This window comes from Hetaerina americana, unplaced genomic scaffold (genome assembly GCF_022747635.1).
Source record: "Hetaerina americana unplaced genomic scaffold, ioHetAmer1.1.p SCAF_117, whole genome shotgun sequence".
NCBI classification, from domain to species: domain Eukaryota; kingdom Metazoa; phylum Arthropoda; class Insecta; order Odonata; family Calopterygidae; genus Hetaerina; species Hetaerina americana.
The window spans coordinates 314,667-334,018 of NW_027286259.1; the positions used below are offsets into that span (position 1 = coordinate 314,667).

At 35.9% G+C, this 19,352-nt stretch overlaps 1 protein-coding gene across 1 annotated transcript in view; it reads right to left on the reverse strand.

Annotated features, from left to right (window-relative positions):
- Nucleotides 1–549: 549 nt before the first annotated feature.
- LOC139685582 (ubiquitin-protein ligase E3B) overlaps nt 550–19,352 on the reverse strand; it is a 45,380-nt gene continuing 26,577 nt past the window's right edge. Inside the window, exons 14-18 of the mRNA XM_071582520.1 lie at nt 13,574–13,839; nt 10,497–10,626; nt 8,264–8,428; nt 3,560–3,671; nt 550–2,583 (exon numbers count right to left, since the gene is read on the reverse strand). Coding sequence (XP_071438621.1) covers nt 2,411–2,583; nt 3,560–3,671; nt 8,264–8,428; nt 10,497–10,626; nt 13,574–13,839 — 846 coding nt within the window. The 3' untranslated portion in view covers nt 550–2,410. The remainder of the gene's footprint in view (nt 2,584–3,559; nt 3,672–8,263; nt 8,429–10,496; nt 10,627–13,573; nt 13,840–19,352) is intronic.

Genomic DNA, 19,352 nt, shown 5'->3' on the forward strand with positions numbered 1-19,352 from the left:
CGTAAATGAGGTTTCACTCATGAAACTAATACAGAAAATTACACTGGCCAGCAATAACGAATTCCTTGGTTTTACAAAATCCTCATGGGCAGCACAAGAAATAAAAACATTAGTCCTGACTCCCCACACGAACCTTACAAACCGAGGGAGAATCAGGAACTGCAGATGCTAATACGATGGACGGGAACAGCTGCACAACAGTAGTCACGTGATAACCCATCATGCTGTCGGTGGGTGAACAGTGGAAGGTTCAACGGCGCACCAATTCAAAATCCGTCTGCTAATACAACGGGCGGTATAAGAGTTTCTTCAAAATCGATAATAAGGGTAGAGTATTCAACAACATGGAGAGATTCGTTGCAATTTACTTAACTTATTGTGAACACACAACATGACTTACCATAAATGACTGTGTTTTCCTTATAGTTTATTGTATGCATAGGATTTGCGTTTATGGAACGGAAAATTAAGTGTACGTTACTTATTTCAAATTAGATTTATTTTGAAATACACTTAAATAAAAGACCATACTTGAAATTTAATTATTTATTTACACAATTTTCTGAGGCCGATGTGATCAATTCTAATCCCCATTCTAACAAAAGGCCTTACACTTACGTTTCACACTGTTCAAACCACAATTATTTGTACAATGACTCGATAGTACTCCTCGTACATACAATTCATTTATCACAGATTCATTCAGATTATGATATACCTTAAAGCATCAACCATTGGTCATGTTTAGAATCGCTCCTGGCTCATTTTATTGTACAATACTTCTTGGGGCTAAAGGCAAAATGAGGGTGAACATTCATCATAATGAACAATTATAACCACTAGTAATGCAGAAGCACACCTACAAAACTCACATACAACACAATAAACAAATGCTATCACTAGAACCTGGTAGGTTGGGTCAAAAAATATGAATATCCATTCTGTTGGTGCAACTTGGCATTACTTAAACATCATTATAACAGTTCAGATTAACTTAAATGTCGATAAAATGTCAACGCTCAATTCTGTATTTGAGTCAAATTATCTTTAAAAAATAACACCAATTAAGTATATGAAATAGTAGACAAGAAAGGCTATATTGAAATACATAATTTCAATTGCTATTATGATGACCATGTTACCCTGTATGTCACACACTTATGAAACATCTCAATAAACACTTTTCCCTAGCATTGAAACATATCTATTTCTAAGCATCACCAATTCCATAAAAACGGACTGCCACATAAGCATGTCATGGGCTGACGAAATGTGGCAATGGTTTTTACAGAACACATTCTGATTTAACTGTCTCACAGACTTGAAAAATGTCATTCAGGAAATACTTCCATAAAAATAAAAATGTCAAAAGAGTAATCTCATTGATCTGAGTATTTCAAAAAAAGGCCACAAGTACCTCTTAATTTAACCTAGCGGAATTACTGAAACGAGTGAAACCACAATAAAACCTTTTCCATAATCAACAAAAAATTATATACCTCTTCCACATAAATTAAATTTCAATCTCTTGAGCTAACACTTGTTTGGCAACAGATAATACAGAAAATAAAAATATTAACAACACATTTTTCTCATTTTTAGATGAAATGATGCCAATTTTAAACAATATCATCTTTAAAAAATCGAAATTATAAAAAATCAATGCAATTGCTGTCTAAAAGCAAGGTGGGTTGCCAAAATATATCAAAATAAACCTAATAAGAGCACTGGTACAAATCAAGTATAGTATTATGGCTTTAATATTTAAGTTTAAATTTTAAAGCATTCAAAACAACTATTTGATGCCAATAATGTTATACACACCAACCATTTCAAAAAATCAATTAACAATCAAAATATCAACTGATTTAATTAATGGTGGCCATTTAAACATCATAATTTCACTGTTACATGTGATCATTTGACATTTCTATACAAGGTCAAATATCTTAACTGTAAGTAGCATTTAGGATGGTAGACATGACTTCATTCCACTTTCATACTTATTACAATGAGGAATTCTTTTGAGGAGAAGCAGGCACTAAAAAAATGAGGCAGAAAGGAAAAATATTTGATTTCTTTGCAACTTCAAATCCCATTTCCAGCATCAAAGCACATTCATTAATAATACCATCATGAATGCACAAGGTCAGTTTCATTGGTGGCAATTTTTGCTGATTTGAATAAAAAGAGTAGTCAAAAATTTCCCGGGAAATTTTGTAACCATTGGTCAAAAACGCCAATATTGACTAATCAGGTCAGTTTCATTTTGGACAATTTGCCTGATTTGAATGAAAAGAAGTAAAAATATCTTGAACTTAATCATTTACATTACCTTCCCTCATTTATAGTCTTTTATGTCGATTTCCCCAAGGCCAAATAATTATACCAGATTAATATCAGTAATTCTCTATGACAGTTCAAATCCTGTATGACTGGATACTGCATAGCGTAATTTTTCACGTAGAGTACTCTTCCTCTGATAGTTTGGCAATTTCAGCAAGTTGAAACATGTTGAGGATGTAGGAAGCCTATGCTGAGGATCCTTTTTCCTGATGGTAAAAAATCCTCGAATAACACTACCTGCAGGAAAAATGTATTTGAAGAATAAAACATGTGGCAACTGATTTTGACATTTATCAAGGTAACAAAATTAGTTACAAGGCACCAAAATATAGTGCAATCCATGGAAAATGTGACATTGTGTAATAAAATTCACATTTTATTATGCTTTACAACATTTAGCATTGAATTCCCCCAAACTGTAATTTTTCTTACTTTCACACTATTTACTGAGCTGTGCTGTGTTCCAAAATAAAACTGCACCTTTCAATTTAGTATTTTCAATTTGTGGAATGCCAATGCTCTGGTGTTTCAATTTTCAGTAAAATCCATTGAATTTGAGAAATAATTCATTTCTTTTTATAGAAGGAATCTTGCAATATTGCAAGCCATGCCGGATGGAATAAAACGTGATTCAATATTGAAGAACATCTTGCAATGTGAGGTGGCAAGCTGCATTTTATTAGGCAAGGTTAAGAAATGTACATATGTCCAATGAAGGATGTGGTGCTGAAAGATCTGGTGCTATGTCCACATATGTCCAGTTTGTATTCATCGAAAACTTACATAAAAGGTGGACTACCAAATGATATTTCCTCCATTGAACTATTGGATCTCAGTAAGGTTTTGAACATTACAAATAATCTGATAGACATTTCATCTTGCAACCAATAAAGCTACTACATATTATTACTATGCTAATGGTAAATAATAAAACTATATTTAATATGCTGTTGTTGAGCTCACATTTTAGCAGGGTCTCACATGCAAGTGAAATGTACTCTATAAGCATCATTATTAAAATTTAAAAAATGTGGAAAATATCACCCATACATGGGCACATTATTTGACAAAATAACTTCCACTGAAATAACATGGTATGCAATAATTTACTTTCACATTTAAAACAATAAACTTAACAGTAAATGCTACAAGCTTATAAATTATGATGATGACTATGTAGATACCAGGATTTAAAAATGTGATTTTAACATACCAATTGTGTCACCAGTGTCTTCATCATCACCAACTTCCACACATCTGATTGAAAATGGAGGTTCAAGATGAGCAAAACCAAGGAGTGGGGGCTTGGAGCAGCTGGTCACAAACTTCAAAGACAGTTAAAAATTATGTTAAAATCAATTAAACCTGTTAAAGGTAATATTATAAACTCTGCATGGCATTTAGAAAGCTAAGGTAACACTAAAAACTGTATTCATTCAGTTTTCACTCTCACTTGGATTGAGAGAGCACACAAGTATAAAACCAAATGAATTCTAACATTCAAAGAGTGCAGAACACTCTCGATAATCTGTGTGCAGATTATCCATGCTCTTCCAGCCCCTAGAAATTTTATAAAATTACCAACACTACTAGACTATACAACTGCAAGATAATTAAATGCTTTGAAACTTCAATATACTATTGAAAAAAAATATAAGCTTGAAAAACCTTGGCTTTTCTTAATTTCACGAAAGTATTTTATTTATTTTTAAAATTTAAGTTAATTTCATAAAATTTGAAGTTGTCCATAGTATCTAATTTTTTAATTTAAACATTTTTCTTACTTCCTCATTATCATTACCTTCAAATTGGCACTGAGAATTCCATATTCTCCTTCATGGCAAACAAATAAATGATCTTACAAATCAGCAAATAAGTCGTTATTTATCTACACTTCAATATTTTTATCGATATTATATGATACATATGAATTCGTGTCATTGATCCTTTTCTAAAATTCATCCTTTGCCAGTCATTTGTTTTATCCTAGCTACCAGATTGGTTCAGCTTTCTGAGGAAAATATGTTCTAATATAAAATATATTCACTTTATAATAGTTCTGTAATTTTAAAAATCTAAAATTCCATCCTTAAAAAAATGGCTGCAAAACGAAAAAAATATTCCTTCCAAAGCTGAAAAACTCTAATTAATCACTTAGGATGAAAAAGGAACGCTACCATGTATATTCGTTTACATCATGACCATATTTCCTGCATTTTTGGTCACCCATGTTTCTTGATAATCCAAACATCATCATGGATCCATTAGCACAGATAATCAAGAGTTGACTGCACCATGAATTAACACAAGCACTGCACCCAGAGGAAAAGAAAAGCCTCGAAAAGAGCAGAGTCGATAAATGAGTAAAATTCTAAAGAAATTCTTCCCATAGATTTTCTTCAATGAATATTTTATAGGAAAAAACCTTGAGGAATTAATCCACACAAGCCAAGAGCTAGCCCATTGACATTTATTCAGTTGGCACATGGTTGTATGAGATACATGGATGTTTGATGAGTAACTTGGTCCATATACTAATTGAGGACATTAGTACCAACATTAGGTCCAATTTAGCCCAACAATATGAACTTCTTCGACAGTTGTTTTAACACAAGCACATTGAATATCACTCGAAAATGGAAAAATTTGGAATTTGAGGTATGATTCCTAAGTAATTAATGTATTACCTGGCCAGCAAGAAGCACTTTTTTTACTCCCAAATGTGTTCCAAGTCAGCCTGCACCTTATGGGCCAAGGCTATATGGGTATAACTTCAACCTATAAGACGCAAGTTGATTTGCCAGAAAAATACTTACTATTAAGTAGTTTTTTTGCATCAGGCATAAAAAATGGTTACCTTTATTACATTTTGATATATTAATGTTTTCGCCAGTCATAAGCATACAGTTTTTACCTCTCCTTAAAGGGACTCTAGGGCAATAGAGTTTTTAACATAATCTTAAACAACATTCCCAAAAAAATCATAATCTATACAATGTAGTGCATTCAGTAACATCACACATGTGGTGCTGCTGCGAAACTTATATACATTGGACTAATGGGGATACCAGCCCTCTGCCAATACATTATATCTCTCCCGATAAACTCTGTACTCAACCCTAAGTAGCATGAGTGTTGTAAAAATATAAAAAATGGCTGCTTTTAATAAAAAAATTGATAATATCAAATTAATAACAGAAAATTGTTATACAGTATTGTATTTAAACCTGAATTCATGAATTACACTTCACAACCTGGAGACAAGGCAGCTGAGAAGTGTTTTGGACCAAGTACGACTGAACAGATGTTACAAAAATAGAGGAAGCAAAACGATGATTCAGTAAATGCATATAAGTAAAAAATATATGTGCTCATGTGCTCCAAAATGGCCAAAGCTTGAGGAAGATATAAAGAACTGGATAATAAATCTCAAATATATGGCATTATTGTTTCTAAAAACGCGATTTTAACTGAAGCAAGAAAATAAGTAAAATGAATGTCAATTGCTGATTTTCATGGGACAAGTCGTGGTGCAAGAGATTCACGAAGAGAAATGGTCTGTCTATACATAACAGATCTACAATAGCACAAAAAATGATACTTGCATACAAAAGGAAAATTATCAGGCAGCAATTTATGACATCATCCTGATGGGAAGAATGAAATAGCCATTGATTTCTAGTGTTTACATTTGAAAAACTCCAGATGGAAAATTGAAAGGGAGACTACCATAATGTCTTCTTAAAAATGCCAAATCAGCATTTCACCTGATGAAAGTGAGGATTGCAAGAGGAAAGTAACAACCCCAGTGAAAATAATTTCAGAAATAATTCATCAAAGGCAATGACATATTTGTAGGACTCTACAATGAATAAAAATTGATATAGCTGGTAATGTTTTATGGCAAAAATTCTATTTTCTTTGTATTAAGAGTGAATATTAAAATACGAGGGTCATCCGGAAAGTAGTACCCGTTCGTGCCGCATGAAGTGCTGACGACGCGAGTAGCCGCTGGACGAGGTCAGATAGCTTCAGTGGCTTGTCTGCCTTCTCTGAGCCAAGTTGCGTGACGCTAGCATTGCCTGTGTTGTTTCTGTGATTGTTTACAATGTTTAAAAAAATTGAGAACGCCGCCAGTTGTGAAGTGAGGGCAGTGATTAAATTCCTCAATGCAAGAAACGTTCGCCCATGTGATATTCATCGCCAATTAAAGGAGGTGTATGGAGACAATGTAATGGACGAGTCGTCTGTTCGGCGGTGGTGTCGCAACTTCAACATGGGGAGGGGGAACACACACGACGATGAGCGTTCGGGGAGACCGTCTGTCATCACAGACCAACTGGTGAGCTCAGTTGACGAATTCGTGAGGAACGATCGGCGCGTCACAATTGATGACATCTGTGAGCATTTTCCCAATGTTTCTCGAACAATTGTTCATGAAATTGTTAAACACCATCTGCATTATGCAAAAATTTGTGCAAGATGGGTCCCTCGCGTATCTCAATGAGCTGGCGGCGAAGGACTATGCAGCAGGAATACAGAAACTTGTCACACGTTATGACAAATGCCTTAATTTGCTTGGAGATTATGTTGAGAAGTAGTTTAAAGTATCCTCTTTCAAATAAAATTTTTTATGTTTGTTAATATTTACTTTTGTGTCTTTATTTCACGAACGGGTACTACTTTCCGGATGACCCTCGTACTTTCATCCTTTTCTGTCTGATCTAAGTATTTTTCGCAAATTCTAACCTGAAAAATCAGTCTTATTCGCTGGTGTGTCTTGTGGGCCATGGAAAAATGGCAGTACATTTTTACATGCAGCTCTGATGTTAAGAGTCAATTGCAGCCCCAGTAAAAATGCAAGTTCACTCCATTAATGCTTCTTAAAAATATTTTATACCATATTATTTAATATCCTAGTACATCCTTTGACTCTATGCAACCCTCATTGCACACAATTTGCTTTATCCTAGGTAAAACCTTTAACCTATGCTTAGCTACTGATCATACCGATACACAATGGACAATATCAACGGATGCTATGTCACTAAACAATACCAGCCTTTGATTATATCACTGTGGAGGAGAGTCAATATTTTGTGTGCAAGAAAGGGCGATTTGTGAATTTACGAGAAGTGTTAACACAAAGAGAAGACAGATAAAGGTCAGCTAATTTATCAAGACAATACCATACATACAATGTCACAAATTAATCATAGTCGTGCATGTAGCACCACGGATCACAAGGTTAAAGCCCAACGTTACACACAAGAAATGTTGAGTAGGGACAAATAAGAAGATATTGTTGGAAATCCCACAATGCTAAATATGGTAGACAAACCTGGTTGGGTACAAATAAATGTGAGAAATTCAGGGCAAAAGTAATTTCCCTAAAACTGGGATTTGAATTTGGATTCCTCAACTTTTAGCAGGGTGATTTTGCCAGTTAGGACATCCCTTTAACCTGTAGTTCTAAGTCTATGAACATATTCTGAATCAAAGAATGAATGGCTAAATCATTTTAATATTCTACTTCTAAATTTCAGTTTATATAGCCAGGAGGAAAAAACAAATTATTATTATTTTTGAAATTAGTCACCTTGCACCAATGAGTAAACACTCCCATCAAGAGAAGTGAGTCAGCAAACTTAGAGTTCCCCATGCAAGCTCTGTTAAAAACTTTTGAGTGCATGTAACAAACTCTAACAATGGTTCACAATTTTTTTAAATTTAGAGATGCTTTTACTCAAATGTTCATTATATTACTATTATTGAATCACATATTTTGAATACAAGATTAATTAATGTTATAACCTCAATAATTTTAATTGGATTACAGTCCTCTTCTGAGTACAACATATTTGATATGACATATTTAACTTTACTTATACAGCAAGTGTCTTTTGGAAGTACTAACCTTTAAAAACAAGCTCCTTTCATCATCATTGAAATCTTTTTCAAGGATATCCCACAACCAGCTGATGACACGATGTGAATCATGAAATCCTCCATAGTATTGTGTATGCTTCCGAAGATCACGAAGATCAAGAGGAGCATTGTCTCCAGAGATTAATCTCTGCAACTGCATAAAAATTGTACTTTTAGCACATAATTATATATCATTGAGACAATAATAAATAACAGAATAGGACATAGTATATACATACGTGCACATTCATAAAAGTGAAAGGGCTAATAAAGGTGCAAAGGACTCCAATATTATGACACACTTGACACCAATTAATTTTACACATTTAGAATTATAAGGGTCAATTATGTATTTCAACTATGGTAAACAATTATTTGGTTATAAGTGCATACACCATGCCTTGGTGCAGATTCTTTGCCTATAAATACATGTCTGTTTAAGCCCATAGTATATAGTATAAAATCAATTCATTTAGGGCCTTTTCTAAACCCTCCTCCTATATTACATTTATTGGTTAAATAAGTTTGAACAATATGAAGGCTGATTACAATGCATTATGGATATATGAATCAGTATTACCTTTTCAGTTTATTCTTTTTTGTCATCCTATTAATCAATGAAAAAGAGATCCAATACAGCTTTGCACTATGTTCATTATGCTAAACCTTTTCAATCCAATTAATATCACTTCCACTATACTCTCCCTATTCCCTTTGCTAGACCTTGCCCCTACAACATGCATGATTGTATAACATGGACAGACTTTTGAGAGGTAGTCCAAGAAAGAAACCCACAATTTTCATCCACTTACTTACTACCTCTCCCGCTCTTTTTTAAACATATCTAATTTTGAAGTCCCCTCAACAAATCTGTAGCTTATATAAAATCCCACAAAGCATTTTTAAGAATCCCTCAAATTATCATTATTTATTAAGTATTGTAAATATTTATATTTGGATTTGGGGCACCTGTACGACTGTAGGCACCTGTATTTGCTTAACTCCCAAAAATCATCTCTCTTGATGGGCCCCTTACTAGCAAACTAATACTTTTGGTGTCCTTTTGGTAGAGTACATTAAAGATTAGGAAAAAATCTAAAACTCTCCAGGGTAACAAAACATGTAACATAAAAAGAACATTCATCATAAAAACCAAAATGCCAACCACTTATGCCTCACAGAGCACCACAGTAACATTTCAACTTATGTGGCTTACCATTTTTCCAGCCCTATAAAGTTGTCATTCTGCCATGAAATTGTATTATTTTCAAGATAAAACCTTGGCAAATAGATCAAATAATAATATCTATACATATATTTTTTAAGTCACAATTAAATATCATCTTTGAAGAATACATGGGGCACATAGCCAATATAAATAAGGTGGAGGATCACTCAAGATTTATATAAATTGGACTGCTCTTATCCATTATTGAAATAGAAAGAAAGACTCGTACTTTTCCACAGATTTTATCGCAAGTCGGTGAAACGCGTCGTGCCGTATAATAACATCTGTGGAAAAGTACGAGTCTTTCTTTCTATTTCAATAATGAATATCAATTACTTCCACGAAGTGAAGCCTGAAACAATAGAATATATGGACTGCTCTTGTTGGAACTCCCAAAAGTATCTTCATTTAATGCAATAACAACAATTTGTAGCTTCCTTGGGGAATTAAACCAGAATTCAAAAACTGCTCCATCAAACTTCCATTGCATCAAATAAGAATCCCAGTTAAATAGATAACAAGGATGTTATTTCATGTCAAATTAAGATTTTACTGTCCCCTAGTTTTTACTCACTCCAAGAGCTTTTGAGAATGGATCAGAATGACTTGAACAGTGCAGACATATGAACAAGCAGCTCAGCATGGTAAGCCAGTTCATTAGCCAAAGCATCCATCAAGGTTCCTAATTTTTTTATTGCTATCCTGCTACCAATCTGATCCCATTAATACATTCATAAACTATGGTACATGCACCACAACTTTATGACAAACATTTATGATATCTATGCATACATAAATAAAACCATATAGTAAACACGTGATAATACTATTAATATTGTAATTCCTGAACTAAAAACTCCTTTAACCTTATTACAATAGTCATCATTTCTTTCCTCTGATTCACATTTAACTGAAACGCAAATATGTGCAACATCCATCATCTTAAATGTGGGCGGGACACAAGAACTTGAATATTACAATATTACATAATTACCTCTGGAGTTGAAAACAGAGCCAGCCAGTCTGGGTTGATAATTGAGCGAAATCCTCTGATAAAAGCAGCTGTTTGATCTTTGATTTGGGTGTGCATTCGGAAGTGAGCCATTAGGTGAATATAGTTGATTCTAAGGGAAAGAGATATATATTTAGCAGAATCCACAAAATCATATTTGCAAGCACCTTCAATTAACCCTCTTTTATTTGAACAGTGAATCTCTAAAAAAACGTTCATAAACATTTTGCTTGATTAGATAAATTTAACACATGATTCAACAGGTGTTTTTCTGACCTCAAACCTGACATCCCGCAAGAAGTCCGAGAAGAAAATATTCTTGGGTGATGCGTGTGATTCTTCCAAGTTTGTTCATTTTATCAAAAATGGGAACCCAAAGTACGTAGTCATTGGGGTAGACAGAATTTTGTCAAAAGAAAAATATGGTAGCGACCAACTCTCTTCGAACAACACTGGCAAAGAAGATACACATGGAAGATGCCAGAGGACTGGGAAAGCTAACAAATTGACTACATCCTAGTCAGAATGAGATAAAAGACCCAAAGAGAAAAGTTCATCACCACGATTGGTAGATGAATAGATGGAATAAAGGACACCTACATAGAAGGACAATGGAGGGAAACAAAGAATAAAATGACAAAAGTAGCTGATGAGCAATTAGTGAGTATAATGGTGAAATCTAAGTAGATATGGATGATTACCGAAAAAAGAAAACTCATAGAGACAAGAAGAGCATACAACAATCTAAAAAAAAGAAACTGATTAACCTCTGACAAGAACCTGCAAAAAACAAGTCATATAAGAGTGCCAAGGAAGGCCAAGTAGGAGTAGATGGAAAGCTACAATTAGGAAATTAAAGGCAAAATAAAGGAAGGAAACAGCAAAATGGCCTTTAAACTTTTATAGAGATGATTTGGAAAAAGAACACAACGTACAGTGCTTTCAATTTTGTATTGAAAATGGGATGTGAAAAGAATCTTGGGAAGATTGGTGCTACATTTGCTCTCAGTGGAGAATAAATGCCATCGTGTGATAGATTCGAAGGCTGGTTTGGTGCTTTTTCACCTTTTTGCTTTTGGAGTTTTTGTGTCAATACATAACTATGAACTTAACATGGATACATAACTTCACTCCAAACACAGAGGATCAATCAAAACAGTGGGTTTCTAAAGGTGTTCTGGCTATGAAGAAGGCAAAGATGCTGAAATTGGTTGACATGGTGATGGCCACTGCTTTTTGGGATGCACACAGAAAAATCAAAATCAATTACATGCAAAATGGATGAATGATCCATAGAGAGTATTATTTCATAATAACACCAACTGAGCGTTGAAACCAATAAAAAAGTTGTAATTTGGCAAAGAAAAATATTCTCTTCAATCAAGACAATGCACAGGTGTAAACCTGCACAGTTTCAATAGTGAAAATTATAAAATTATAGTTTAAATTTAAACAACATTCACCAAATTCACTAGATTTGGCGCGTGACTTTTTTTTATATCCAAACTTGAAAAAATGGTTTGTTGGAAAGCAATTCACATAACACAAGGCCATGGGCTTCACAGGTGCTTATTCTGAGGACCTTCCAAAATTCCTTTTGGACTACTTGAAATAGTTGAAGAAATACTGGGAAAAGAATGTCAAGCTAAATGGAGATAATGTTGAAAAATAAAACAATCTACCAAAATGTTTTTTAACGACTTATTGAAAGACCCATGCAATAAGAGAAGATGAAGACATTGGTAACATATAGATGTAATACATTTAAATACCCTACTGAAGGCCCAAACCACTTCAAGATGACTTAATTAAAGAAGAAATCATGATAGATGAAGATGAACGGAACCTGGAGATCCTGAGATAAGAATTTGACATCTACGAAAGACCTGAAGAAAACAAGGCACTAAAAGGAGAAATAATGAAGGAGTTTAGAGTGAAAGCAATGGATACTCTCTCTTCTCTTTGGAATATTCTGAGAAATAGCTACCACAGAGGTAAACTACCATAAGACTGAGAAGTATGCCGATTGCAATACCGAAGAAACCAATAACAAATAAATGCAAAGAGCAAAGAACATTCAGGCTGGTATTCATTCATTGAAAATACTTACCTGAATAATTAACAGATGACAAGAAGGACAATAGAAGAAAGCCTCATGGAAAACCAATTTGAATTCGGGAAAAATCAAGGAGCAAGATAGAAAATACTCAGCTGGAGGGTACTGGCTGAAAAAATGGTTAATGTTAGCAAAAGTAAGAGTTCTCCCAGAGTCTAAATCAACAAAACATACTATTTACCACAATTATCATTGAAAACCTGTAGCATACAATAAAAAGAGTTATAAAATAGGTGAAACCTGATGAATATTGCATTCAATAAGAAAATCATTAATTGTTTGTTACTTGAAAAATTGAATAAGTATAAAGAGTAGAAGTATAAAGAATAGAATATGAAAAATACAAGAACTATTCATATTCCAATGCAAAGGAGAATTATGAAGTTCATGGAATTATCAAATAAAGAGAGAAAAAAATGTTAGCAAAAATTTATTAATGAATATATAAAGCAAAAAAGTCCCAAAATGTTGCTCACATTGGTTATGCTTGACCCAGTATTTGACTAAGTGAAGGAATTAAGATAAAAATGATGCATTAACTATTATAAGACTTTCAGCCTCTATTCTTCTAGGTTGCTGGTCTGCCAACATAGTTTTGTGAAGTCAGAGTAAAACAAAACTACTACACAAATGAGATTCACCATCTATTTTACCATTTTAAAAATAAATGAAAATTTATTTCCTACATTTGTTTTTTTTATTATAAGAAACAAAAGTAGTAACTAAGCCACCAGTAGGTAATAACATATTTTTGGCCTGCCATGATATTGTCTAATGCTTAAACTACCAGGGACATGAATTTACTATCATAATACTTACAGCCTCCATTCTTCTAGGTTGCTGAGTATAAACTCTTGAATAGAAAATGCATAAAAAAATGAACCTATTTACTTTTTGAAACTGATAATTTAATGTATGCTAAAAAATGAAATTTTCTACTAACTTGTTTTCATTAGTGACAAGAATGGCCTTCCCACCGGGAACCAATTCATGAGTGACAATTTGCCCCATACAATCTTCATCCACTGAGAAGGTTAGATCAAGTTCAGAGACATCTCCCTCGTGGTGTTTGATGAAAGTTAAGGATTTACAAAGTTCTCTATCTAAGGAAGGGAGCTCATCAATTGAAGAGTAGTACAGTGCTTGATTGTGGGTTCCAAGAAGTTGGCTCAGGAAAAAGGAAGCAAAAGGAACATCTACAACGATTCCCTGAAAAGAGAAAATAAAGTCAAAACACTAATATTAAAAGAGAACACATCACTTATGTAACTATGATCCACTTACAGCTTAAATTACTAATTTTTAGCCTGCTCTCAGTTTCTTGATTTTTTTTTTTTTTTTGTTTTTAAAGGTAATCTACCGGTTAAGGTAGGTTTTTCGATGGACACAACTACCAAACAAATATTTTGTGGCTACTAACAAAACACAACCCTAAATTCTACTCTACACCAGGTCCCTCTTCATCTCTGAGTACTTTCTTCCGCCCTTCATCCCGTCCAACATCCCTATCCTGTTCCTTCCCTTTCCTCTTTTGCCCAACATTCTACCCTCTATCACAGTCTTCAACATCCCACTGCCGGTCAACACCCCCTTCATCCACTTTTCCTGCCTCCATAGGATTGCTCCCAACAAACCCCTCTCTTCGCCCACCATACCAAGTACTTCCTCATTTGTTTTCTTCTCTGTCCATTTCACCTTCTCCATTCTTCTCCACACCCACATTTCAAAAGCCTCCAGTCTACGTCTATCCTCCTGCTTCAATGACCACGTTTCCGCGCCGTACATAGCTACGCTCCATATCAAAGTTTTTACGAGTCTTTTCTTAACATCCTTACTCAAAGACCCCGTCATCAACTCCCTCCTCCTCGTGAAAGCCTCTCTGCCTAGCGCAATTCTTCTCCTTACGTCCCTACTAATTTGACCGTGTTGGTCCAAAACACTACCGAGATACGTAAACTGTTCTACCTGCTCTAGTTTTTGCCCTCCTATTTTAATGTTAAGCTTGCCCTTTTTCTTTCTAGAAAATCGCATAACCTTTGTTTTATTAATGTTGATTCTCATCCCATACCTGTCGCACTGAATTTCCAATTCACTCAGCAATGCTTGCAGCCCCTTGGCTGACTGACAAACTAAAGCTTGGTCATCAGCAAACCTAACTGATTTTACGAATTCCCCGCCCACTTTCATTCCTACCTCTAGTTCTTCCCATGCCTCTTTGATCATTTCCTCTGCATACAGGTTGAAGAGCAACGGTGATAATGGGCAACCCTGCCTTACACCCCTTCCTAACACTGCCCATCCTGACTCCCCGTTTCCCACCCTCACCTGAGCAGTCTGAGACATGTACAGGTTGCGGATTAGCCTCCTTTCCCTCCAATCTATTCCTATTTTCTGCAGAATACTCATTAGTTTTTCCCAATTCACTCTATCAAACGCTTTTTCGAAATCTACGAAACAGGCAAATACCTCCTGGTTGTGTTCTATATTCCTCTCGATTAATAATCTCATTACTGCAATGGCATCACGCATACCTCTCCCCTTCCTAAACCCAAACTGATCATCCCCTAAGTAACCATTTGCCCTACTCTCTATCCTTTTGTTTATGATCCTGAGAACAACTTTAGCTGCGTGGGATATCAAACTAATTGTCCTATAGTCCTCACATGACGTGGCCTTTACCTTTTTCGGAATCGGAACTAAAACTGCTCTCACAAAGTCTTCCGGCCAGATTCCCTCCTCATAAATGCTACGGATCAGCCCATATAGCCTCTTCCTCCCACATTTTCCTAAGCATTTTAAAAGTTCCACGGGAATGTTATCTACCCCCACGGCCTTATTTAGTTTCATCTCCCTTAATGCCCTTTCTATCTCATTGTCTAGTATGCCTGGACCTAAGCTGTCTTCCTCTACGTCATTTTCTTTTTCAATGTCTAACTGTGTTGGTCTGAGTTCTTTACTATACAGTTCTTCTATATACTCCTTCCATCTCTCTTGGATCTTTCCTGCGTCAACTATTACCTTACCCGCCTTATCTCTAACTGTTAGCATAGCTCTTCCTTTCTTACTTCCCGATAACGATTTAACTTTGCTGTACAGCGCACCGATTTCACCCTTCCTCTGGAGACTTTCCATATCCTCGCACTGCGTCTTCCACCATGCGTCTTTTGCCTTATTTGTTGCCCGCCTCAATTTATTGTTCAATTCTTTGTACTTCATTTTGCCTAATTCTGTATTTATATTCTTCCATTTTCGCCGCTCATCCATCTTTGTTATCATCTCATCCGTGATCCATGGTTTCCTAGTCCTTTTAGCGTTAACGGTTCCAATAGTGTCTTTTGCGGCTTTAGACAACCCTTTTTTGATCATTTCCCATTTTTCTTCGATAGTAATAAGCCCTTTGCCATCCTCCATGATTTTCTCTACCGCCTGTTTGTATTCCTTCCTTTTCAACCCATTTAATGCTTCTACATTCCATTTTCTAACTCGCCGCCCCTGCCTTATCTTTTTGAAACGTACGCTACATTTCATAACAACTAAATTGTGGTCTGAGTCCGCATCCGCTCCCGGAAAGCTGTGGGAATTTATCACACTATTCCTAAACCTGTGTCTAACCAGGATATAATCTAGCTGATATCTTCCTGAGTCACCTGGCATTTTCCATGTATACCTGCGTCTTTTGTGGTGTCTAAACCAAGTGTTGGTGATGACTAACCCCTGTCTCCTGCAGAACTCAACTGCTTTCTCCCCGCGGTCATTCCTCGTGCCCAAACCGTAGTCGCCCACCTCATCACCATCTCTTCCTTCGCCTACCGTCGCATTCCAATCCCCCATCACTATCAAATGTTTCCCTGCAGGAACACACGCGATCATGTCCTCTAACTGATCGTATATCTTATCGACCTCTTCTTCCTTATGGTTGCTCGGTGGCATGTATACCTGAATAATAACTAAGTTCGTCGGTTCTGATTTTATCTCCACTAGTAGTATTCTATCCGTTACCTGCTCTATGTTGACTACGCTTCTTCCTACCTCTTCATTTAATACTATGGCAACCCCTCGTTGGCTCTCGTCCCCACCGCTGTATATTATTCTATACTTATCACTCCAGTAATCCCCGCTATCTTTCCATCTCACCTCGCATAGACCTAAAATATCTATATTTCCCCTTTCCATCTCTCGCTTAACATTCTCCAATTTCCCTGCCCTCATCATTGTCCTAACATTCCACGTTCCTATTCTAACTAATTTTGTCTTCTTCTCCTGCGTCTTCTGTCCTGCTGCTGCTGGTTTTCCCTTGCAAGGGTTTCGTGGGATGACGACCGCGGAAGCCTTGCCTCCCCCGCTGCCGGGCACGACACACGGCCGATTGGGCCGAGCCCCGTGGTTGCCAGGACTCAAAATATCTCTATTGTCCATCATATTTTTCTAGGGAATGATAATTGAGGTGGTTTCCCGTTGCCTTCCTCAATAGTGTTTTTAACGTGACACCATCACTTACTGGCCGCCCCACTGGGGTCAGACGCCATTGCAGCCGCCTCACTGAGGAACAGACGCTGCGTGGACTACCTTTCGTCTGGCTCCTAACCTTCGACCTATCTGGCATGGGTGACCCTACCAGGAGCAATAATTATTACTCCCGCCAGCACAGCTCTAGGGGTCATCGGAACGCACAAGCCCTTCCACCACGTCAAGGTTGTAGTCCGGGGAGGGAGTTTCTTGATAACATATATAATTTTGTTTGCATTAATTCATTTGAAAATTGTAACACATTAAAAGAAAACTAATATTTTTAATACATAGTTTGAGTGTTATGGGAAACCATTGACATAATTTAGATAACATACAATTGCAAATAAATTAAGAGTGAATGATATAGGGAGACCAGAGATGTAATACAATTAAATACTTCTTTCGCTGTTAAAGCTTGCACTCAGTGGGATTATTGTACACTTATGGAAGACATTGACATAAAATTTAAGATACACATAATACTTTACATTAACTGGAGGGTAATATATCACCTATCAGAGCTATCAGAAAGCACTTAGTTATCATAAAAATAAAAACTTAGAAAATATCCTGTTGTGGTGTACAAGACAAAGTCTGTGGGTTAAAGATTCAATGAACTGATTTAGTAAAGATAACGGGGTTTTAACTAATAGAATTAACCAAAAGGAATAAAAAACTGCAACTAAACCCCTTACCACTACAAATTGAAAAAAGTACAAATCAGCTGTAATAAGTCCATTTAAAGGGATAATTTAGGCAAAAATCAGAACAATGAATTTATTCAAGCTAACAGAGAGCATACCTGACAGGGACAAAAGAACAGAGGAAACCATTTTTCCTGCAACTTGCAGGGCTCCCAGTGACATTGAAAAGTGAAGTGAATGAAACAATGAAAAAGGTAGAGTGCACCTTTTCTCATAAAAGTGAAATGCTTCTGGTGATTTGGAAAGACACGGGAAGTATTATTCACAATGCTGGGGATTCAGATGTGTAATACACAGCTAAAAGATAGGATCACAGGACTGCCAATCAAAAAACTTATCTGCATATTGAAATAGAATAAGTTCATTAAAGGCATAAAGGCAGATGTGTATTTATTTTAATATACAATCATGAGAAAAGCAATTGAATGGTCAAAGAAAGAAGTGCTGTGAATTATTAATTATGCTCTTTTAAATGTTTTTAGAGTTTGTAAAACACTAAATGAGTCAAATAGAATTTGATTCAAAGGCTTTCTGCTTCAGACCATTAAGGAGTGGGCAACAAGTAGAGAGGAGCCAGATGAAACATCTTCGGAGGACAACAGCGATGATGAGTCTGTGCAGCGTGTTCCTTCGAGGGATCACCCACATAGCCTCTTGGTAGACCATATCAACTCACTTCTAGCATGGGTAAAGGGAAGAAATCATATCACCCAACTAGATGCTAAGTGTGTGCTTGAATAACAGTCAGGAAGGAAACGAGGAATGTCGTCTCTTCTTGCAATGTTCCACTCCACAAAGGAAAATGTTTCATGGAGTATCACACACGGAAGAAATACTAAAATTATTTGTATTATATTGAAAGTTCCATTAAAAATTTTCAATTTTTAAGAAAGTTTTTACTTCACCAGATTTTACTGAAGCAATACTTGTTTAAAAATCTGCCGGAATGGAGGGTTAAAAACCATTTAATACCCCGGAACGCAACATGTTAAGAAAAGATCCATTTCAGCTTTTATATGGAGCACGGTTTCATACAGGACAGAAACATGTTCATTGAAGCAAGATGATAGATATATATAAGAAGCTTTTGAAATGTGGATGTGGAAAAGAAAACAAGCAGGAGAGTGCTAGGCATGGTGGGGGAGGATAGAGGATTGTTTTTTACTTATTCAACGACTTTTATTGGGGTGAGATTGATACTTCATAGTCTCTTCTTTCACCTAACCCCTATAAATTTTAATCAAGACAATCACTAATATCCATGCCCAAGTTGGGGGAAAACCCGCCTAGATGGGATTTTAACCCACGACCTCTGGATTGGCAGGCGAGGGCTTTACCCTGCCACCGGGGCCGGCAAAATTGTTTGTAGAAGTCCAAAGGAGACAGGAAAGATGTTATCAGAGCATTTTGATAGGCAATGGGATTTTGAAGACTGTGACATAAGGGAGAATGTTAGGCAAGCAAGGAAGGAGTTGGAATAATATAGGCATGCTGGATGACATGAAGGGA